The sequence below is a fragment of the Momordica charantia genome (genome assembly GCF_013281855.1).
Source record: "Momordica charantia cultivar OHB3-1 chromosome 8 unlocalized genomic scaffold, Mcharantia_2.0 BLBB01000008.1, whole genome shotgun sequence".
Taxonomy (NCBI): domain Eukaryota; kingdom Viridiplantae; phylum Streptophyta; class Magnoliopsida; order Cucurbitales; family Cucurbitaceae; genus Momordica; species Momordica charantia.
In genome coordinates this window covers 25569948-25593507 of record NW_028275166.1, presented here as the reverse complement: position 1 = coordinate 25593507, position 23560 = coordinate 25569948, and the positions used below count along the sequence as shown (strand labels likewise).

At 33.7% G+C, this 23560-nt stretch overlaps 3 protein-coding genes and 1 pseudogene across 5 annotated transcripts; 3 read left to right on the top strand and 1 right to left on the bottom strand.

Moving 5' to 3' along the window:
* Positions 1-1631: 1631 nt before the first annotated feature.
* Positions 1632-10262, bottom strand: GCP4 (GAMMA-TUBULIN COMPLEX PROTEIN 4). Of its 2 annotated transcripts, none has more exons than XM_022299620.2 (16): positions 9823-10262; positions 9457-9748; positions 9189-9325; positions 8558-8656; positions 7528-7645; positions 6361-6639; positions 6118-6198; positions 5961-6044; positions 5178-5264; positions 4987-5042; positions 4352-4534; positions 3867-4092; positions 3684-3772; positions 3066-3219; positions 2833-2955; positions 1632-1945 (listed from the first exon to the last, which is right to left on the bottom strand). In XM_022299620.2, exons 1-16 carry the CDS (start codon positions 9993-9995, stop codon positions 1874-1876), a joined length of 2253 nt encoding a protein of 750 aa, XP_022155312.1. In that variant the 5' UTR covers positions 9996-10262; the 3' UTR covers positions 1632-1873. The 2 variants fall into 2 exon arrangements, with proteins under 2 accessions (XP_022155312.1, XP_022155313.1); XM_022299621.2 differs by having other exon boundaries at positions 9457-9719.
* A 2736-nt stretch (positions 10263-12998) lies between these two features.
* LOC111022450 (epoxide hydrolase 3) lies at positions 12999-14857 on the top strand. The gene is made up of 3 exons (XM_022299626.2): positions 12999-13669; positions 14067-14305; positions 14458-14857. Exons 1-3 carry the CDS (start codon positions 13205-13207, stop codon positions 14702-14704), a joined length of 951 nt encoding a protein of 316 aa, XP_022155318.1. The 5' UTR covers positions 12999-13204; the 3' UTR covers positions 14705-14857.
* Positions 14858-18607: 3750 nt separating this feature from the next.
* LOC111022427 (poly [ADP-ribose] polymerase 2-like) lies at positions 18608-20772 on the top strand (annotated as a pseudogene). The gene is made up of 6 exons (XR_015792959.1): positions 18608-18988; positions 19420-19501; positions 19577-19816; positions 20034-20160; positions 20304-20359; positions 20447-20772. The product of XR_015792959.1 is annotated as a poly [ADP-ribose] polymerase 2-like (transcript).
* Positions 20773-21454: 682 nt separating this feature from the next.
* Positions 21455-23550, top strand: LOC148209858 (poly [ADP-ribose] polymerase 2-like). Its single transcript, XM_088127902.1, has 4 exons — positions 21455-22109; positions 22184-22335; positions 22428-22498; positions 23413-23550. Exons 1-4 carry the CDS (start codon positions 22055-22057, stop codon positions 23444-23446), a joined length of 312 nt encoding a protein of 103 aa, XP_087984028.1. The 5' UTR covers positions 21455-22054; the 3' UTR covers positions 23447-23550.
* The last annotated feature ends 10 nt before the right edge of the window (positions 23551-23560 follow it).

Genomic DNA, 23560 nt, shown 5'->3' with positions numbered 1-23560 from the left:
TTGGCTGTAAATTACCAAAAAAGATGATGCAGTAGTCCTAAATAACACGAACCCCAATGGAAAGCCCACATCAGAAATGAATCGCAGCCAGGGGAAAGCATGAACAAATTGCAGATCAAACGAACCCAAATCGATGGCTAGAGAAAATAGACAAGGAGATGTGGAGAGAAATAGTTAATAGATCTAATTTTTTAAAACTTTGAGGTTTGATTTTTACACATGTTGCAATTTGAGAGTTTAATTCCACGTACGTGCAATTTATTCTATTTTATAATTATTATTTTGTAATATTATATTATTTATATTATATTATAAAATTTAATCCATACTGTTAAAATATTTAATTTGTACACGTAGACAAGTCACATCATACCTCTATTAAATTTAACATAATTTTTAATTGTAGGAACTAAATTGTAACCAATTTTCAAGTACGTGGATTAAATTGTTACTAGGAACCAAATCTATTTTTTAACCTTTAATTTTTTACAAAAATGAAATGAGTTTATTAACATAAAACAATATATTTATCTAAGTTTTTATCTTCTTTAATGTTTCTACATTTTTAAATTCAAATTAAAAATTTGTAAACATTGAAAACATTAAAAAAAAATGTTGTTTTTCAGAATTTCCGATATTTGAATTACAAAATCCAAAATCAATTTTTTAAAATAAATTTGTCAAATATATATTTGTTGCATATTAACATACCCTTGGACTTTGAACTTAGCTTAAACTGCATTTTTTAATTTCGATTCTTGTAATTTATTGATATTACATGATGCAACACATTTTTGACATAATATCATGTAACACATTTTTTTTTATACAATAATTTAGGAGTATCAAAAATGGATTTGACCTAAAGTTTCAGGGTATGTCCGGATTGACAGCTTGCATCAGTGTTTAAGCTTGTTCCCTGGAGTTTGATCCCCAAGAAAGAGGGAAAGTTCTAGAATCATCTTTGGACCTTAATCAAGAAAATGGAGTATCGAATTTTAAGGGAGAAGTATATACAAATTATCACTAAACTAACTTGATGCAGCATATTCATTGCTGACTGGACAAATAGATAATAGATAATAATTTGATTTGACCCATGGCTAGTAGAATAAAATAAAGGTAAGCGGATGAATTTTTTTTATTTCAAATGTATTTAATCCATTTGCTTCCAAATTTTTGTTGGCAATCTCGTAATCAAAATTGTCATTAATAATTTAATTAATGTGTCACTTACAAGAAAAAAAAAATGTAGGAATAATACTACAGTTCAAGATTGAATAAATATTAAATGACTAAATTTTATCATTTAACATTTTTTTAATATTAGATTAACCCAATACAACATTTTTGTGTAATTACTCTTTAAACCACACTGTATAAAGTATTTTTTATTTTTTATTTTTTATTTTACCTCTAACCTCAAAACAAGTAGATATCAATATGAGGACTTGCGGACTTGTTGTAGCAACATATGTAAGTAAATCTTCATCCTCGATGTCTTACTTATAGGAGATTCTTTTGTCTCGCACATAGGCTGTTCTCCCCCGATCTTAATATTTTCTGTTTCTTATTAATATATACATATATATGAGCTTAATATTGTCGAAGAATATAGATGTTTTCCATGGTTGAACGTGTAAAAATATATCAAATTATAAATTACAAGAGAAAAATTTCCATCTCCATTTAAAACCCCATTCCCTACAAATTTTGTATTGAAAATACTCACTCCCATTTCCAATTTCATCAACAGAGATGTTCCAAAAAAAAAAAGAGAGAGAGAGAGAAAGTGATTCGAACTCACCTAGCAAGATTAATTTTACAGAAATGAGCATTTGAGAACATCAGAATTGCAAGAGAAGCAGTGGTGCTATTGTTGATTTAGGACTGGGAGAGCTGCCGGACGAGCTCTGACAACGTTTAGCACCCCTCTTGCAGTCGCCTGTTTGTAAAATAAACATTCAACAAAACACTATTAAAGTTTTCAAGTACCTTTTTCTTTTAATATATAAGGTATTGGAGGCCCATTTCTCGAGCTTTCGAGTTTTCAAGGCTAAATTACAAATTTAGTCTTAAATCTTCAAAGTTATGTCTGATATACATTGGGTCTAATAAGTCATAAACTTTCGTTAGTGTGTTTACTAGATCCCTAAATTCTGAAAAATATTCAACAAGTCTCTCATCTTTGAATTTTGTGTCTAATAGAACAATGACATATTAAGCAAAACATTCTAAGGTCATGACCCTATTAGACATAATATTGAAAATTTTTAAATTTATGTAATTTAGACACTTTTGTAGTTTAAAGGCTTGTTAGACACTTTTTAAAGTTCGACCGATTAGATAACCTCAAAAGTTTAGGTACAAACTCGTAATTTAATCAAGTTTTAGATTATTAAGATCTCGTTTGATAACTATTTTGTTTTTAGTTTTCTGTTTTTAAAAACTACACTTGATTTACCACAATTTCTTTGGTATTTTTTTTCATCTTCCTTAAAAACACATTTGAATTCTCGGTCAAATTCCAAAAACAAAACAAGTTTAAAAAAAAAAAATATATATATATATAATTTCAGTTTTCAAAATTTGGCTTAGAGTTCGAAAACATCTTTAAAAAGTATATAACAAAACAATGAAACACATAGTGGAAGTAGTATTTCTAAGTTTAATTTTTAAAAATAAAAAACGTAAAACGAATGGGTTATCAAACGGAAGCAAACTCGACACTTGAATCCAATAGCTAGGGGAAAGGATATCTCCAAACATCTCTAAGTTGTTGCTACTGAAGCACTCTTTGGGGTTATAAAAAATGCATCCACAAGATTTTACCTCAAAAAAGGAATTGAAGTTCAAACGCATCAAGAACCGTCTCAAGAATGGGGCCCTCTGACTCCCAACCAGCCTGCTACTTCGCAATATTGTGTATAAGGAGTTGGATTTCTTATTGAATTCCTAAAATCAAGTGTAATAATGTCACACAATCAGACCCCCATACCATTTTAATAATTGATCAACAGCTATGAACTATTAACTTTTTCTGAGATATGTAAACCATGTGTTACCTCAGTTAGGTGCTCCAGTTCAGAAGGGTTTGAACTACTGTCTTGATTTTCTATACTCCAACAAAACTGCAGGCAAAGCTTCATTATGCCATCCAGTATCCTCGATACAGAACCGATATCCAAGAATGACTGTGAAATTAAAGCAGATAAATACCTGCACCAGATTCTTAAATGCATTAGCACAAGTTTTCGATTTATTATTATTCTTTATTTCTGTGAGTGTCCGGGTAGTTTAACACCATGACTAATCTCACAGGAGGACTGCCGGACCCTACTAAATTAATTGCCAAAGAAACTGATAGGATATTAAATCTTAAACAGGTGCCCGTCATCATGATTTGAACTCATTCCTTTTGAACCTTTTTACTTTTTCCTATGGGATCTAATAACTATTAGGCAAATCAGTTATTAGTTTTCAATTTATAGTTTATCTTGAAGCTAGCAAAGATCAACTTCTCAAAACCGAACTGGATCAAAAGGAAAAAATAGGAAATATGCATGCTACATTAATCACTAATGGTACATAGTCATTGTGAAGACGAGTTGTTAGAGAAGAATTATTGAGAAAATCCATGTGATTTACGCCAAAACTATATCAAGTTAGTTAACAATACGTACTCTTGATGATACCCCACGAGATCGGTAAAATCATGAGAATCTTGGATATGGTCTTGCAAAATATTCCATTGAGATTCAATTACATCAACCTAGTGGATAAAAAACAAATTTAATTAAGAAGCATTAACGATGGGTGATATTTGAAGTATATTATATTGGTCAATATAAGGTATTGAATCTGACCTGGATATAAAACTGAAGATTTCTGATCAAGAATGCCATATGTTCTCTAACACGCCACATCCGTCTAAATCGCTGCCTTTGATGTGAAGATACTGATCCATCACGTTGAGCTCTGCGGTTTTGGGCAAAATCAGCATGATCTTGGTGCATTAGAGACGCCCACGACTTCTCCAATTCCATTTGTGTTCGTTTCAGCCGCAGTAAATACTGGAAGACCCTGCAATACCTGGAGCATTCATATAGTTAATAGTTGAAGGGTGCAGAAGTCTATGTGGATAAAAATTTATCCAGTCTATGCTTTTTGTTTAAAGGAAAATGGGACAGCTAACAAGAGTCATGATTAATAACTTAAAACCATGGTCTCACGAAGCTGGCTTAGAGTGGGCAAAGTCACTAGGATTAGTGAGAGTGGGCCATATGTTCACAATGTAAGGAGTGAGGCCCCGACACGGTATTACCAGGAAAAAGTAACAGCCAATGCTTACTTAGAGAGCACTTCTTGAGTAAAGAATAACTGCAGGGGCCAATCAATATAGTATTCAAGTGCAACACCATCCCAGCCATCAAGAGACATATCAGAAGATAAATTTGATAGTGCGGCACCAGGGTTTCCATCAGTGTAAGTTTTTTCCTGGGTAGACTTCACTCTGACTCCGAATGAAGGCATCCTAGTAGAAGCAAAAAGGATTACCAAGGACGTGTTAGAACTTAAAATGACGTAATAAGCAATATGAAACCAACCTAGGAAGCACAAACACGGATATGAAAGGACATAGACAGTAAACACAGACACAATGACACATCAATATCTAAAAAGTAGGAATATTAAAAGAAAAACTGTACATATTGATATATTGAGTACTTCAAAATAGATAAAACGTGTATATTTAATATTAAAGAAAAAAACAAAATGTGATTGTAGCAGATCAGTGAGCAGCGTGGACCTCCCCTCAAGAGTTTTTTCTTCTTTCAGATGGGATTTCAGGGTTGGGTTAAATTTCACCTTCCAGTCAAACATCATCCTAGTATTAACTTCATTCGACTTAAATGAAAGCTGGTTCTCCATTAAAAATATTATAAAAGAAAAAAGAAACAAACTATCAATGTGACAACAACTAACCGCAATGATACTCTTGAAAAGTATTTGTCTTCCTCACTTGTAGTCTTTGTCGCAGCCTGCATGGTATGTAAATTGTGTTGACAAATTTATTCAATCACATAAATTTAATAATAAAATTTGCATGCCAAATACATAATTTAGAATCAGAGAAGAAATCATTGTGTACAAAAAAGAATAATAAAATAGAGTACCAACTGAAATGGGATCATAAGATCGGCTTCAGCGGTCGACTGGCGAGGGGGCAAACGCATCAAATGGCGACTTTCCTCGAGAAAACACTAGCATAACAAATCATGGTATTAGCAGAATATGGAGTAATAATAATGAATGCTCTAACCAGTAAGTTCATGGCAACAAAATATTTTGATCTTCTAGAATATTGTATAAAGCTAGAATTATGAGGTGCATAAGAATGGAAGCAAGATAATATCATCCCAGATTCCATTTCAAAGCAAAATTTTGAAAATGCAATAGTAAGAAAGCTTCACAGTTACCAAATTCTAACACCCAGAACAGAATTCCCACGAGAAGAATTGGATTCACAGAGCTCAAACAAATGGTAGAAGTTGGTTGTGAAAATTTAGCATATCATGTGCTGAAAGAAACTTTAAATTCTCATAAAATGAACTTAATAACATTCCATATAACTGATGGCAGAAAATGAATAATTCCACATTAGAAAGCATCAACTTAGTGCCCAAAGAACTTTACATTAATTTTTCTCTGAAGACTACAAAGATTCCTCTTCTAGGAAGCACCATCAAAAGATTTCGACACATCAAGATAACTAAGCCTTGGAAACAAATTTGAAGTACAGTGCATTTTAGTAAAAGTTTCTTCTTGAGGACCACAGAAACTGGGAAGCAGTCTTCCTCAACAAACAGACGAACAATTAGATTTTTATGTCGCATGTAAAAAATCCTCAGTTAAAATATATACAAAAGAAGAAAGTAGATTCAGATTAGTCCTTTTACCTGGAAGAAATCACCTTTTGCTAAAAGGAAGTAGTCTTTTAGGGCCTTGAGGTGTCCATTGAGGTCAGCGCGTACAACTACAAGCTGCAGAGATATGTATTAGATTATAATACATGGATGAGATAAAACGTAGAACTCAATGTTCAACAATCAAAACCTGCCAAAGGTGACTAGCTGCGATAGCCCTAATTGAATCAACAGCAGACTCAAATGATCTCTTGTGAAACTCAGATGCCTCCTGCACATAATTAAAGCACATTTTCTCTAAAGAAGTCATTGGGTTGTTTTAGAGAAGAGGAAAATGAACTATTTTTAAGGATGTTATCATAAGCAGAAACAGCAAACAAATTTAAGTTAAGCCATGTTCCAGTGGTAATCTAATCGATGCTATTGTATAGACCTTGAGATCTAAGAGCATGGCTTCTATCTTATCTGCTTCAGACTGTAGAAGCAATTCTTCTCCAGTTAGCTTTGTGGCAATAAAAGGTTCCTTTTGAAGGGGAAAGTTTCTTGTATTTCCTTTAATATTTAGAGGTACTCTAGATATATTTGAATGTGATTGATATCCAGCACCCTGACACCAAAAGGCATTGCTTGGATTCCGAAGAACCCTAATGGCTTTACCAGCAAAAAGAATTGACTCTGCAACCCACATATGGATATAATCAGGAAGCATATCCTGAAAGCAAAGTAGCAATTAAGTTCAGAACAGACTTCCAGCTCACATGATAAATTATATGCAAACAAATTCATATATACTACATAGATCTTGCTATCATGTTTGCTCGTCAGTCTACTTTGAAAATCTGGAACCCAATTTATGGGGGTGAAAATTGCAAGAAAGGGCTCCAACCAAATAAGTTTTTAAGTCTAAGAATCTGGAACCCAATTTGTGGGGGGAAAATTGCAAATCTATTTTGGAAAAGTAAATGCATGAGAAACCGATGAGTATCAACAACCAACAGTACAATTGAAGAGAATTTAGAAGCGCCAAACAGAAGCATTTAAGAAATACACCATAATATGGTTTATGTTTCATATAGAATGAAAACAAAATTCATTAAAAAGGTAACAAGGGAGTAGATCCTCTGACCAAAACGTGGAAGCAACCACAAGACCACAAAGGAGTATTGTCATCTCTTAAAAAGGGGAGAGAAACCACCTTGGCTGTGTGGCAATAAAACGTGACAAAAGTAAAGAAATTGTGGGGGTAATGATTTCAAGCCCCATGGTGACCCCCTACTTTGGATAATGAAATCCTATGAATTTTCTAACAATTAAATGTTCTAGGGTCCAATAGTTGCCTTATGAAATTAGTCAAGATGAGCAAAATAGCTTTTGGACGCCCACAGATATAATAAAAAAATTAAAAAAGAAAAAAAAAGAGAGAGAGAGAGAGAAGAAACAACAAATAGAATAGCTATTACGAGAAAAATGGAGATATAAAAACAAGACAAGATGGGCAAGTCCGAAACGACACCAAAAATCTGTGTCAACAGAAGAACTAAAGCAGTGATCATTCAAAATAGAATGGCAATATTGGTAGAGGACATGGTAATGAACATACCAGGTAAATGTGAAATCCCAAATGCCAATCAGTCAAAGAATCATCAGTTGATAAGCGTCCTAACTTCTCTGACATGTCTTGTACAGATGAGCCTTGTTCTGTCTCCCTGTCATCCTGCCTGAGCAATTTGATAGTCATAAAATGACTCGTGCATTCCCATGTTGTAAAAATCATCAAATGCATACAAACGAATATAAACAAGAAAAATTAAACCCCACAGAGTTACTTCAAGATTAACTATATGGTATCTATCATTCCTGTTTTCTACACAACCTTTTCTTTGTTTCCTTTCTTTCTAGGCTCTCTCTACTTATCTTGCTTGTTATATTTTATTCTTATATTTATGGAACTTGTTATATACTATTTTGACTCAAATGCAAATGTATATTTTTTTATATGTGTGTATATATGTATATATAATTGCTACCATAGTCAGGACAAAAGACAAAGATATGTGTCAGAGACAAGATACATCTTTCCTGAAAAATAGTACAACATATGAAAGAGGACAAGATCTAAGATCTTGCATGATGGCCCATGGAAACAATAGCAAACAAAAACCCCATTTGGTTCGTGATTCGAGAACAAATGTTTTCCCTCATGGGATACAATAGATAACAAGATTTTATTTATTGTATTTCCTAAATTAGCAAATGTGTTTGGCTCCCTTTTGTTGGGCTATTTTTTGTCTGCTCTCTGTTTTTTGTTTCATTATTCTCAATGAAAGTTCGGTTTTCTCTTAAACGAAAGAAGTTAGCAAATGTGATAGCGGAATTTGAAAATTCCTCCAAATCAACTTCACAGCTTTATCACTTAACAAGATTTCAATTACTTATCATAGTTTATCCATTCAGAAAATTATTTTTAAAGCAAAATACATCTGTAACGCCACCAAAGAACTTTTCTGCATGATTGAGACCTTAAACAATTTTCTCAAACACAAAGTGGGTCAAACTATAATCAACCAACAGTCTAACACAAGATATTTAAAATCCTACCGATATTTGCTATAAGATATAATAGTTGTTACCTTCTGATGAAAAATTCTCCATGATTATCTTGAAGGATCCCGTAAACCATCCATGATGCGAGTTGATTGTACATTACTTGATGACCATGCCAAAGCAGCCTATTTGGCAGAGGTTAAAAAGGGAGAGGCAGGTGGGGTGGCAGGGGGAGGACGTAAAGTAAGAGTTAGTGGATTGTGTGAAAATCGAAAAACAAGTAGACCAATTTATTTTAAACCAAAGATGAACAGTGCAATTCCCAAACAATGCACATAGGATACGTTTGGTAAAGTATGAGAACATGAACCCAATTCAAAAAAAAAAAAAAAAACTTCACAACTAAATACAACAAATGATCATATGATACATTTAGCAAGGCCATAAAAACTGAAATTCCTTTCTTCCCTATTCTTCTTCTCATTTTACTATTCTCGTTAAATATGTTAGGTACTTGTTAGTCTTAGATTCAAACATCTTCAACTATGATATGCTATACTAATGGGAAAGCTCATTACTTGTAGGAGTGTATAGCCCAGTACCATCTTAATTATGTTTATACCCTTAAGGGAGATCACTGGCATCAAGTTTTTTGTGTGCGCTTTTTTTTTTCATACAAGAAACAGTTGCACACAGAGTAGGAAGGGACTTAAATACCTTTGAATACAAGTCTGCAATTCAGGCACACCACAGTGACAGCGTTTGTGCAGAAGATTAAGTAGTTGACCGCCACGAATATCGTCGCGCTCAATCTCTAAGACCAGTTGATGCAGAGGTGGGAAAAGAACAAAGAACTAGAAAAGACAATCAACAAACAAGTGAGATTCATGGCATAAACTTTACAGTAAAAAACCATTCACCTATACAGTAAAAGCCAGGACAACAAAATTACCTACAGAGCAAAGGGCATCATCTTAGAACCAACCTTATCGAGGCCCTGCGTGACAATTGCCAGAATCGGCACGGTTTCAGACAACAGTTTCTGCTCGACATGGAGAACAGCAGATCTATAAATGGACAGTATCTCTACAATGCCATTAGCTATGGCCCTCCTATACACACTCGGGTTTTCTGTTTTAGCTTTAGACGACTCCGCAGACTTGGCTAACGAAGACCCATTACCAGAACGAATCCAACTCAAGTTCCGAGACTTAGTAGCAAAGCGGTCGAGCTCTCTATAGTAAAATCCTAATACAATGATCCTCTGAATAAGATCCCTGAATCCGAAAGTAGAAAACCCATCATCGACGTTACATAGAAAGAAATTTCTGTAAATGGGTTTTGGCCGTACCTTTCGCTCGGCTCGAGAAAGGAGATGTCGGATGCGAGCTTGAAGGTGGATTCGCCGGAAATGGGGGCATCGGGAGGTAAGTGGTTTAAGCCTAGAGAGTTGTAGTGCTCTCTTTCGTCGATTATCAGGTCGCCGGTGTAACCCAGTAGAGCCAGTAGAAGCTCATGTAACATTTTTTTCTGTTTCTCTTAGTGATTACGGAATTCTGAGAGACAAGAACTGAATTAGGAAAAGGGAATGGCGAGAGTATCAGAGAGAGGCGTAGGAAGAGGTCGGAAAGATTCTTGATGGGTAATGGAATGTCAAATTGGGGTGTTCTTGGAGGTGGGTAATGGAGGAGACGGGAGAAAGTTTATTGGAATTTCAGTAAGCGTTCGAACATGGTGAAATTTCAGAATGGAATTGAGGAGTAGCGGAGGTTCTAGGAAAAATTGTTCTAAATGCCTTTGCAAAAAAAATAAATAAATAAATAATTTGTTCTAAATGTCCCTAACCCCCGTTTATCATTTCCAGTGTTTGAATATTAAAAAAACAAAAATTTTAAATTTCAAACGATTCCAAATCATAATTTTAAAAAATGGTTTTAAATGAATTTAAAATGAATGGTACATTATTTTTCATTCCAAATAGTTGAGAAAGGTGAGAATTTAGTTTTAAATGTAACGAATCTCTATTTTTCATTCCAAATAGTTGAGAAAGGTGAGAATTTAGTTTTAAATATAACGAATCTCTATTTTTCATTCCAAATAGTTGAGAAATGTGAGAATTTAGTTTTAAATGTAACGAATCGCTATAGTAGTAGCCTTCCACTCCCCATCTGACCGTCATAGCAAAATTGTTGAAAAGTGGTGGATTTTACATTTATATTTTTATTTATTTAGTTATTTATTTATTTATATCTAATTTAATAAATAAATTAAAATAATTAAAATCTAATTTAATTTAATTAAATCACATTTAATTATTAATATTTGAATGATATTCAAATATACATATCCCTCCTAACCTAGTATTTAATATGAATCTAATTCACATTAAACTTTAACCTAAAGTATTTAATATGAATCTAATTCACATCAAACTTTAGCCTAAAGTATTTATTATGAATCTAATTCACATCAAACTTTAGCCTAAAGTATTTAATATGAATCTAATTCACATCAAACTTTAGCCTAAAGTATTTAATATGAATCTAATTCACATTAAACTTTAGCCTATAGTTTTAATATGAATCCAATTCATATTATTCTCTCATAATATATATTTTTATAATGTATCATCATACATTATATTAAATTGTGTCATACACAATTAACTACAAAAAATTCCTTTTAATTAAATTTGAACAATTCAAATTCCTCCAAAAAATTAATGTCCTTAATTACCCGAGCTAGCAAAGGGACCTAATGGACCTATATATCAGAAGCTCCAACATAACGAAATTAACTGGTTAAACTCATTAACCATATTAATCAACATACGTTAACTGCAGGTCACTCCACTAGAAACTTGCAGCTGTACTCTTCTCACTATAGAATATTTTTGTGTCCACGAATATCGACCATTAACAACCAGTCATTCCTTCACGAGTGTTCGTAACCACAGATGGATCAAATTACCGTGTTACCCCTGTGTTACATCTTGTACCTTAAGTACCATTGATCTTTTAAGGAACAACCCGGTTATGGTCCGACCAATAACCGGAAGTCCCTCTCGAGCCAGTGAAAGGGTGGGACCCCTTGTTCAAATCTCGGAGTCAGCATTAAAAGGAACACTCATCTACTCCCCTAAATTTTTACTCAACCCGTGAACCGAACTGAATTTTCGATTCTTTCGTAAATCAACCCAACCCAACTCTTGGGGTTGGGTTCTTCGAGTTGTCGATCTTTTTTAACACACTTATTCAAAACTATTGACAAAAATAGGTTAGGTCAAAGTGGAAGTCGTACAATGCCTACGATTTCCATGCAAACATATATTTGACATGGCAGGTGACTAAGCGAATGTACGCGACTATGGCCTGTATGGAAGTTACGTACGCACCTTTTTTATTTTTTTTATTATCAACTACAACCTTTTTATTTTTTTTATTTCTATTTTAAATTTTTTATATTGTTATTTTATTAATATGTGATTAAATTTTTTATTTTTTGTTATTTGTTTTAAATTTTGATTAAAATGTCATTTAAGGTATGAAAGTTTAAAATTAGATTAAAACCAATTTGATGATTAAAATGTCATTCAGCTTCTTGTGCTTCATCTTGATATGTTATATAAAACAACATTTAAATCTAATATAAACTAAATTGATAAAAAATTATTAAATTAATTAAAACATAAAAGTCAAGGTATAAATTACATGAATATACATAATAATTTTGTTAAGAACAAATATATAATTTTCGAGCATCGTACAAAGTCAATAACATATCTATTTAAATATTCCTCAACATCATTATAAATTTACCTACAAAACAAACATGATTATTATCTAAACCTGTCGAACATCACAACTAAAATTTCAGACATCTAACCAATATTAACTTTCACGTACCCTAAATTATTTCACTAGAAGAGTATTCTAATGAAAAAGAACATTATTTTTCTATGGTAGAAAACTCTGCCTTAATTAAATATTAAAGCTAGAAGAAGGAAAATCCCAATTTAACTTTGACTAATGCATGACATATTTTCCAAATACGGAGAAAATTAAAATTAAACAATTGAGTATTTTTCTTAAATTCGGGTTTTTTAAAATAAAATAAAAAGAAAAGAGAACAAAAGGAGTTTAGTGGAATGATTGCAACTTCCATCCGATATGCTGTATGCAAAGATGGAATGGCTGCGACTCCGTTAGCAGAGACGTGGCTCCAGGTAGGGCCACGTCAAGGAAGAGTCGTGACTTCCATTAGCAATGACCGCGATTTCGACATGAATCGAGAGTGATGACTATAATTTACTATGAAATTGTAGTCCACGCTTGTGACTTTGGTCAAATCACAGTCCACCCCACGATTTATCTACCCTATTTTTTATAATTACTTTTAAAAATACACTCGTTTTGTCATTTGTTTTTTTTTAAATCCCTTTTACGACTTTTTTTTCTATTTTTATATATTTTCCTAAAATATCTATCAATATTTAAAGCCCTGCTTGGCTCCACAATGGCCCTGCAATCCTGTTTTACAAGAAACTGAAACACTTGGGGCCGTTGATATCTACGTTTGACACGTGGTCGTCCTACCTGCATTGCAAAGCCGACGGAAACTGTAGAGAACCTCGAAAATCACGACGCCGGCCATTGACATCGAATCCATCCTCAGCAACAATGATAAACTCGCAGTTGCAGAGATTATCGTGAGAGAGAACGAGAGAAGCTGCCATGGACGCGATTGAGCACACCACCGTCAACACCAATGGCATCAAAATGCACATCGCCTCCATCGGCACAGGCCCCGTCGTCCTTCTCCTCCACGGCTTCCCGGAGCTCTGGTACTCATGGCGCCACCAGCTTCTGTACCTTTCCTCCGTCGGATACCGCGCCATCGCGCCCGATCTCCGCGGCTACGGCGACACGGACTCGCCGGAATCGCATACGTCATACTCTGCGCTCCACATCGTCGGCGATTTGGTTGGGGCTCTGGACGGGCTCGGGATCGACAAGGTGTTCCTGGTAGGGCACGATTGGGGGGCGATAATCGCCTGGTACTTCTGCTTGTTCAGGCCAGATCGGATCAAGGCGCTGGTGAATCTCAGCGTCCATTTCTTACCTAGGAACCCTGCGATTTCGTTTGTCGAGGGTTTCAGAGCTGCGTATGGCGATGACTTCTACATTTGCAGGTTTCAGGTGAATTTGTGAATTTTGTTGTGCTTTTCTTCAATTCGTAAGAAGTAATTGAAATTTGAGCTGCTAATTAAACTGTGGTATTCTGCTGTCCTGCTCTTTCTTGGTAAGTAGATTGAAAAGTTTCCTGAGTTAGGAGTTGCGCGTTAGAAGTTGCAAATGAGTGTAGCAACGTTGCTAATTAGAGTCCTATTTGGCTGATTCTCAAAGTCTTTGCAATGAACTGAAAGTTTCATATAAACACAGAAAACAAAAATGAATTGATTGTGACATAATAGATGGCTCATTGGTCTAGGGAAGAGAAAATGAGTTTAAATTCTATGATGTTCACTTAATTGACGAATTGTCACGGATTTCAAAAAAAAAATCTATATGGGATTAATTTTCAAGTTTCTAACAGGCTCCAGGAGAGGCAGAGCAACATTTTACCTCGGTTGACACAGCTCTGGTTTTGAAGGCATTGTTAAGTAATAGAAGTACAGATCCTCCAAAGTTGCCTAAAGAAGTTGGATTCCGTGGGAGACCACCTCCAGAAAACCTTCCTTCTTGGCTGACAGAAGAAGACATCAACTATTTTGCTGCCAAATTTAAGCACACAGGCTTTACTGGAGGATTGAACTACTATCGAGCTTTCGACCTGTAAGCCGTAGTTGCATCTGATTGACTCTGATCGAACACGTCCCGCATTTGAAGTTAGAAAAAAAATGGCTCCATATTTTCAAACTCAGAACATGTTTTGTTGATTCAAATGGTTGTTTGTATATATGAAAGTGAGTTGACGTTTGTTTCAGAACTTGGGAGCTGACCGCGCCATGGACGGGAGCACAGATCCAGGTGCCGGTGAAGTTCGTCGTCGGGGATTTGGATATGACCTATCATTTTGCAGGAGCCAAGGAATACATCCACAACGGCGGATTCAAAAAGGATGTGCCGTTTCTGGAGGAAGTGGTGGTAATGAAAGATACTGCTCACTTCATCAACCAAGAAAGGCCACAGGAAATCAGTACTCACATCCATGACTTCATCAAGAAATTCTGAACTCCATTCTCCATTCACAGACTTTGAATTCAATAAAGTAAAATCCTTCTTTGCATATTTGAACAGTCATTGATTACGATGTCTGTTGCCACTTTTCCTTTGGGATACAAAAAACAGGAATTTGTTTATCGCAATTTGCACATCTTCTTTCAATTTTTGTTTTGTTTCAACAGGTTATGTTTGATAACCATTTCTGGTTTGGTTTTGTTTTTAAAAAACAGAAAGTCAATTATGATTGATAACTTTTATTGGTTTTCTATTTTTAAAAAGTTAGAAAATTAGAAATATATATTAGAGATAAAATTCTATTTAGAGTCGAGATGACAATATTGTTGGGTGAGACTGAAGATGCGCTCCCCTATTCTCGTGCTCGTGAAAGTTTTTAGTCTACCATTTTAACCTCGTTATTTGGTTCGAGAGTCCAGAACCATGTTAAATAATCGTTATTTTGGAACGTCGATATGCGCAAAAAAATTATTGATTTTGTAATTAATTTTGATTATTCTTAGGATTTTATAGAAAGTGTAATAGATATATATATGAATTGTTTTTAGAATTATTATTTACTATTATAAATAATTATTTTTAAAAAATATTTAATGTTTTATTCACAATTTAGTAAATATGTTAATAAAAAATATATTACTTATTTAAAAAATAGAATCGGGACGGGTTTGGGACATTCATTATTAGGGACTCGACCCTAGGGAATTTTTGTATCCCTAATGTAGAAACACAAATATAATTTTAGAAGGATGGAAATAAATTTTTTAAAGAGAAATTTTGGAGAGAAAAAAATTAGTGAAAGAAAATTTAAAGACAAAAAGATACCAATTTTAAAGAAAAAATTAAAGTTGAGAAGAAAATATATATTAAAGAAAAAAATGAATAAGAAAGAAAAAAAAACTGTAGTGAGAAAAAATTTAAAGATAAAAACAATATTCAAAATATAATTTTTAGAAAAAATAAATAAATAAAAATTATAGTGAAAAATAATTGAACGAAAAAATAAGATATAATTTTTTAGAGAAAAGATAGATTAAGAAGAAAAAAAATGTTTTAAAAAACAAAATTATATAGAGACAAAATTCAAGAAAATATTAACTTTTTAGAGAGAAATGAGAGTGATCTAAAACTAACACTAAATATTTAAAATATAAATATTTTAGTGAGAGAAAAATAACTTTTGTAGAGAGAAAGGTAGGATGGAAAAAATTTTAGAGTGAGAAAATTTTTTGTTAGAAATAAATATGAGAAAGAAAAAACAAGTTGAGCAAGAAAAAAATTAGATTTTGAAAAACGTAAATAAAGAAAACTACTCCTTTTTGTTTTTTAAATTTACCTACGATTTCAAAATTGCTTTTGAAAAATCAAAACAAATAACTGGATTGGTTACCAAACAAACCTATTTTCTAAAAACTAAAAACCAAAACTAGAAAACGAAATAGTTATTAAACGGACCTTTCGTTTTTAGTATATAAAACAATTATGGACTCTGGAGTCCGTGAACAAAATAAATGTTCACTCCAAAATTTTCATCTCTATGTATTTTTTTCTAACAGATGAGTTTTTAAAAAATTAATATTTTGACGAATTTTTTTTCTTTCTAAAATTTTGTCTTTTATAACCATTTTTTTCAATTCCTAATTTATTTTTCCTCTGAAAATTATATATTATTTTCTCGTTCAAGTTTGTAACTTTTATTTATCTTTGTATTTATTTATTTTCTCTAAAAATTATATTTTGAATTTGGTTTTTATTTATAAATTTTCCACTATAATTTTTCTCTTTATTTCTAATTTCTTTTTTTTAATATATATTTTCCTGTTCGACTTTACTTTTTTTCTCTAAAATTTTTTCTCTTTTTTATTTAACTTTACTTTCACTAATTTTTTTTCTAAATCTTTTTATTACCTCTCTAAAATTTATCTTCCAAAATATTATTTACATCTCTCTAAACTTTGTATTTTCATATTTCTACATAATGGATGACAAAAATTAGGGTCGGGCCCTAAAAATAGGAAATGCATATCCCAACCTCGTTCTCGTTCTATTTTTTAATTACATTTTTTATTTTTTAAATTCTAAAATAATTATAAAATCGATAATTTTTCTCAAGAACATCTCTTAAACCGAAGAACGAGGTAGAGATGGGGATTAAAAATTTTCATGAGCATGAGAATGGGGGAGAGCATCTTCACTCGCACCAACACTAGTGTCATCCCTACTTTACATAAAATTTTCTCTCTCTAATATGTATTTTCAATTTTCTAATATGTATTTTCAATTTTCTAACTTTTTAAAAGCATAAAACTAAAAATGGTTATCAAACATGTTTGGTTTTCTGTTCTTTAAAAACAAAAAAACAAAAAACGGTTATCAAACTGGTTTTTAGAAAAACTAAACACCAAAGATTATCAAATGGGCCCTAAATTTATAGAATCTCATATCTATTACGTCTCAATTTGCTCTATACTTCCAAATCCCTTGGATTTTATGTTGGAATTTCAAATGGGGAAATATGGAAATTTCAAGGCCTTAACAAAGGTAATACATATCAAATGGTGAGATAAATTCTAGTATGACCACCTTCAGGAAGAAAACATGAAGGTATAGTTCGAGGCAAACGTCCACCTTCAAGACATGAAGAGAAAAGAGCATGAAGAACACGCTCTTTTGAGAAACGATATCATTTTTGTCCTTGCAGGAATTAGTTCAACGGCAGAGTTCACCTCTCTCATACAGCGCGTGGCGAATCGTTTTCAGATGATGATGCAAGCGAACGCATCACCATTTCATCTTCATCTTCATCAGTCGGCGATGTACCTGATCCTCTCGTCGATATAGATGTCAACGACCCTTTCCTAGATACACAACCTTACTAAGGTGTGATCTTCGGGTCAATATTAAAAAATAAAGTGTGTTTTTCAACGACCACTTGGTAGATGTTTTTACTTATGTATTATCTCGTTGATTATGTGAATCATCGATAAGGTGGGGGCATGACAGAGATAACTTCGAACAGGGCAGTAGTTGACCAAGATTGCAGATTTCGCAGTGCTTTCACAAATAGTCACGACTGTCAAGATAAGTCTAGAGAAACTCCGATGGATGCTTCGGCGGTGGGATGTATGCCGGTAGCCTTAGGCGTGGATAGCCGTTTGTAAGTTTGCAGTTATTCATCCTTAATCTCGGAGGAGTGACTCCTAGAAATTCTTGTCTCACGACTATGCGAAATACCTGAAAGAAGTTGGGTGATGTCATCAAACTGTTTTATCGAAGATGAGTCAGAAAGATGCTTGAAGATGATTCAGAATCTATCTTTACTTTGCTTTTGTAAAATCGTTTGTAATTATTTTCGCTGCTTTTCTAGCTTTAGCTTCACTTTATTTCTTTTCCTACTTTTTCAAAGATAAGATTTCTTGTCGGCCACGCTTGTGAGCTAATCTTATCTTTACTTTTCAAAAAATAGATTCCAAAGAGATAAGATCTAATTAGAGACATGTCCTGTCGGCCATAATTCTTATCATCTTTGTTTGTATTCATTTGTCTCGTAAATATTTTCGACATTGATTCATATGCATGTAGTGTTTGCCAAAAATATTTCAACGAGATTATCACATATATATATATATATATATATATATATATACAAGCATCTTATGCAAGGCATGGTCTTGAGTTGGACAACGCCACGTGCTTTGACTTTTAACAAAGTCAAATCGTATCCCGCACTCTTGGTAGTAATCCAGTGCGGCAACATGCTTCAACGCACAACAACGTTAAAGCGTTGGTTGGGGCAGTGCCCAAATACAGATGGTAGCACGTGGCACGTACTGATTGGATCGTATGATCAGCTCATAGTTTTTTTTGTTTGCAGACAATAATTACTCCATTTCCGAACGTAACGAATAAAACAGCTTTTTCAATGTCTTGCTCCACAAGCCATAGACCTTTTCCCGCCACTTCAATTTCTTCCTTCATTTTCTTCAATTCCCACATCCTTAAAAGTTAAAACCCCCCTCTCTCTCTCACAAATTCATCTCAAACAAATTCAAAAACCCCCCTCAAGAAACCACTTTAGTAATTCTCTTAAAAGCCTTTTTTTTTCTCTTTCAAAAATCATTTCAAACTCATCTTTATGTCGTCCAACGGGTCTGAAGAGAGTCAAATGAGGACGGCGAAGGGTGCATCGACTAGCCGGAAGCACGGTCGAAGGGGCTCAACGGTTGGCGGGACTGATTCTGCAAAGAAAATGAAAAGAATAGAAGAGAAACCTATTGGGTAGGAAGAGAAATTTGAAGAAGATAAACTTTTATTTTTATCTTTTATTTTAACCTTCATTAACAAATGGACAACTTAGCTTCGATTATATATACCCACTTACCAACGTGGAGGTGTATTGGGAACTACATAGGTTAGCTAAATTTCGTATTGGGAGCAAAACAATAACAAATATATTAAATTTGTTAATTTTGATTTTGAGATGGAAACTTATGGATATTAATATAAACTAATTTGGTTAATTAAAAGAGTACTTCAAAATAATAATTTAATTTATGATTGAATAATGTGCCAATGAACTTTTGTTGGGTAATGTGTTATATTGTTACTCTTGATTTTAGCCCTTCAAACTTGCATCATAAAACTTTTAAGTTTTTCATACTCATTTTGTCAACAACTTAGAGTTGGATCGATTCTATTTTCCGATGCAGGACGAAGAGTTTTACGATGCCACTTTGAATCAAACCAATGTTGGAGACAACAATAACAAATTCTACATAATCCAAGTTCTTGGTACAAATTTGTGATTCTCTTTAGCAACTTCTTAGCTTCTAAGTTCATTGCATTGAACATCTCTCTCTATGGTAGAATCAAAGTGATGGAGGGAACTTCATGGTTTACAATAGATGGGGAAGAGTTGGAATCAAAGGCCAAGACAAATTACAAGGTCCTTACAGTTCAAAGGAGAGTTCTATCAAATTAAGAGTTCACCACAAAGCTTTTCACAAAGACCAAGAACCATTGGACAACCGCAAAGAATTTGTCACTCGTCCAAAGTTCTATACCTGGTTGGAAATGGATTACAGCAGAACCAAAGACCCGAAATCAGTAAGTTTTCTGCCATCACGACTTTTCTTCACCGCAAAAGATTCGAACATGAGACCTCTTACTTTCGTACCATGTTTAAATGCACCACTGAATCCAGAAGTTTAAGTTGTTATCTATGGTTGTTTCCAGGTTCAAGATGGATCTTGTTCTGCTACAGAGGATCAACTAAAGCTCACTGAATCCAGAAGTTTAAGTTGTTATCTATGGTTGTTTCCAGGTTCAAGATGGATCTTGTTCTGCTACAGAGGATCAACTAAAGCTCATGAAGCTCGATCCTCGAATTGCCAAGTTTATCTCGCTCATTTGCAATACCCAGATGATGGAACAACGAATGATGGCCTTGGGTATTCTTTTTTTTCTCTCTCTCTTTTCATCAAACAAAACTTTATCAGAGTTTTTTACGGTCGAAAAATGTTAAAGTATACTATATAGTAAAATGATAAACAGGGTGTGGAACGATCTAAAAGTTTGATCATTTTGCTCCCAGGCTATAATGCTAAGAAGTTGCCCCTTGACAAGCTTAGTAAATCCACAGTTTCAAAGGTCAATGCTCTTAGTCAACTCTGATATTGCTAGTGTTCTAGAATTACTTGTTTCTTTAACTAAAACCAAATTTCACAACATATTTAGGTGTATGATGCATTGAGGAGGATTGCTAACGCTATTGACCAATCTGATAAGAAAATGCTAGAGCAACTAACCGGGTACGTGCTCGTCTTTCTTCGATTCAACTCGAGCCTTCCTCATGTCACTTTGTGAGCATATAAGGGGGCGTGTCGTGTGCAAAGCAACAATGAAATTGCACATTTCAATGGTTTCATGGATCTCCTTCCACATGCAGAGAATTTTACAACATTCTTCCTCATGACTTTGGCTTTAAAAGGATGTGTAAGTTCCCTTTTATCTCTCAATGAAACCATGTAGCTCTGGTTGAGAAAATAAATATACTTGTTCAAATAATGACAGGCAATTGCGTTATTGACAATCCGTACGAGTTAAGGAGCAAACTCGAAATGGTAACCCGGTATTGGTTCTTCTCTTCTATTTTGCCTTTTCTTCTCCATTTGTATGCATATGATTTCTCTCTATTTTGGATGTCTAGTTCAGCTTGGTTTATGTTTTCAATAGGTTGAATCTCTTGGTGAAATAGAGATAGCATCTTCACTTTTCAATGATGGCATCTACAGGAAATTGGCATTCTTAAAATTTCCCTCCAATTGCCTCCAAATTTTGAACTATTCGAGTCTTTTGACACTAAGAGCGATAACACAAATGAACTTTGAACTACACGGAACGTGAACGAAGGACTCTAAGAGTGATAACACAAATCTCTAATCAGGAAAAGAGTAGAAAAGTTTCTAGAGGCCCAAACCTATATTTAAAGTTTTCAAATTCTTTTCATTCATCAACTTCAAGGGGAGGTTTTTCTATTCTTTTGATTCAACAAATCTATGAAACAAAACACAAGTCATAGGAGCTAACAAGAGCTTTGCAAATCACCACCTTGTTTTGTATTTTAATTTGTTCTACTCTGAAATATTTTGACTTGAAATAATGTTTTAGGATGATCCACTTCTGTCCAAGTATCAATGCCTTCAATGTGAATTGACACCTCTTGAAGTTGATTCTGCAGACTTTTATATGGTATTCTCCACTGTCATATTCTTAAATTGATCCAAATCAACAATTTTAATCTCTCTCTAACTTTTATCCATGTCTACCAGATCAAGCAGTACATACAGAACACCGCAACAGCTCACAAGGTGGATATCGTTGAGATATTCAAGACTTCTAGAGAAGGTGAAAGTAAACGCTTCAAAGAGGTGAAGCTTTGTTCTATCTCAAACAAAGATTGAGTTTAGAATGACTTTTAGTTGTTTAAGAAAGTGAATGATTTGAAGTTCGAATTATTTCATCCGGTCGAGCTGCTTGAGGTCGATGGTGCATTCGATAAGATCTTTTAGTATTCATCTCCAGGTTGTAGTCGGTTCAGAATGCCTCTGTTCTATACTAAAATACTACTGGGGTCTTTGCAAAGCTTCGTCTGTGACGACTCCTGAGATATAGTGGAAACATTAATCTCCCCGCTTTTTCTCTTAAATGAAATACTGAATGAGTGCTTTACTTAAAAAAGTATTCTTCTCAAAAGTCATTCCAAACTCAATATTAACTCCGAGCTTCAACATCCCACCCCATGCTAATAATAGATCTTATTAGTTTACGCAGACGAAAAACAGAATGCTACTGTGGCATGGATCTCCATTGACAAACTGGGCTGGAATACTATCCCAAGGTTTGAAGTTTGAACTCACGCTCTTGTAATAATTGGTTAAGTTTGTTGAGTTGTTCTGAATCTTCTTTGATCAGGTTTGAGAATTGTGCCTCCAGAAGCACCTGCACATGCCTACAATTTTGGGAATTTTGGGACAAGTCTTTATTTTGCAGACATGTTTGCCAAAAGCGCTTTCTACTGTAGGCCAAGTCGTGAAGCCACAGATGGAGTATTAGTTCCATGTGAGGTAAAGTTTTGATTTTTTTTTATTTTCTCTCAATTCACCAATTTGCTTTCTTTGAATGATCCTCCTACTTTTTTCACTTGTAATAATTGTAGGTTGCATTGGGTGACATTTACGACAATATATGTTGGGATCGGGCTAATAAGTTGCCAACTAGGAAATTAAGGTGATAATCTAGCTTCAACCTCCTTTTTTTTCTTTCTCTAAGTCTCGTGTTTGACTCACCGATCAAATTGAATCTTAAACTTGAATTATTGGTAAAATTGATACTCCGAATCAAAGTCCTTTGAATTTTATAAAAAAATTCTAATAGATCTCTAACTTTTCGATGCTGTGTTTAATAGGATATGAACTTAAAAAGTGTCGAATGGGTATTGAATTACTAACCACCTATTTGATAGATCAACTATTAGACACTTTTTGAAGTTTAAAGATTTATCAGATAAAAAATTAAAAATTCAATAATCTATACCTATTAGACATAAAATAAAAAATTTAAGAATCTATTAGATATTTTTTAAGATTAAATTTAAGAATCTATTAGAAGCTTTTTAAGGTTAAAAGGCGTATTAGATGCAACCCTAGAAGAACAAAACTGTGGTTTAACATTCCTTAATAGATTGGTTGCTTGCTATGAATACATTTTGCACCTGGAGGAAACTAATTATGTGAGTGTTTGATTTGAACATTTATGTACGTTGATATTAAGAACTTTATTGATTGAATCTTGTGTTCATTTGTTGATTCATGAAATTTCACCACTCATGAAATTGAAATTTTAAGATTAAGCAAAATATAGGGTTAAATATAAATTATTTAGCTGATCTTAAACTTGGTATCCCTTCACTTCACTAGACACTTAATTCATACTCCAATGTCCAAAATGTTTGCTTTTAAAAACACAGTTATAAAGTTGTTGGTAGAATGGCACCAAATCCCCTTGAAGCTCAGGTTCTTGAAGATGGTGTAGTTGTTCCGCTAGGGAAGCCCCAAGAACAGCCTCCGCTACGTTTTTTGAACTATTGTTCAAACTCATGACATCAAAACTAACTAATTGGAAACAATTTTTTTTTCCTCCAGCCAACCCGTGGTCTCGGATATAACGAATATATAATCTACAACATCAACCAGACTCGAATTTGCTACGTTGTACAAGTAAAATTCTGCTACACCTAATGACAAAATTCAGTTCAATAATTTAAGCTCTGTACTTACTGGATATCTCCAT

Excerpts from the sequence above, each read along its gene's own strand:
- GCP4 (XM_022299620.2), bottom strand. The coding sequence starts at position 9,995 with ATGTTACATGAGCTTCTACTGGCTCTACTGGGTTACACCGGCGACCTG. Across the intron at positions 6,640-7,527 it reads TGGGATTTCACATTTACCTG|GATATGCTTCCTGATTATAT; the intron begins GTATGTTCATTA and ends CTTTGCTTTCAG. Across the intron at positions 4,093-4,351 it reads ACTCAAGAAGTGCTCTCTAA|GTATTGCAGGGTCTTCCAGT; the intron begins GTAAGCATTGGC and ends TGAATGCTCCAG.
- LOC111022450 (XM_022299626.2), top strand. The coding sequence starts at position 13,205 with ATGGACGCGATTGAGCACACCACCGTCAACACCAATGGCATCAAAATG. Across the intron at positions 13,670-14,066 it reads TCTACATTTGCAGGTTTCAG|GCTCCAGGAGAGGCAGAGCA; the intron begins GTGAATTTGTGA and ends AGTTTCTAACAG. Across the intron at positions 14,306-14,457 it reads TACTATCGAGCTTTCGACCT|AACTTGGGAGCTGACCGCGC; the intron begins GTAAGCCGTAGT and ends CGTTTGTTTCAG.
- LOC148209858 (XM_088127902.1), top strand. The coding sequence starts at position 22,055 with ATGCTACTGTGGCATGGATCTCCATTGACAAACTGGGCTGGAATACTA. Across the intron at positions 22,110-22,183 it reads GGCTGGAATACTATCCCAAG|GTTTGAGAATTGTGCCTCCA; the intron begins GTTTGAAGTTTG and ends TTCTTTGATCAG. Across the intron at positions 22,499-23,412 it reads TTGCCAACTAGGAAATTAAG|CCAACCCGTGGTCTCGGATA; the intron begins GTGATAATCTAG and ends TTTTTCCTCCAG.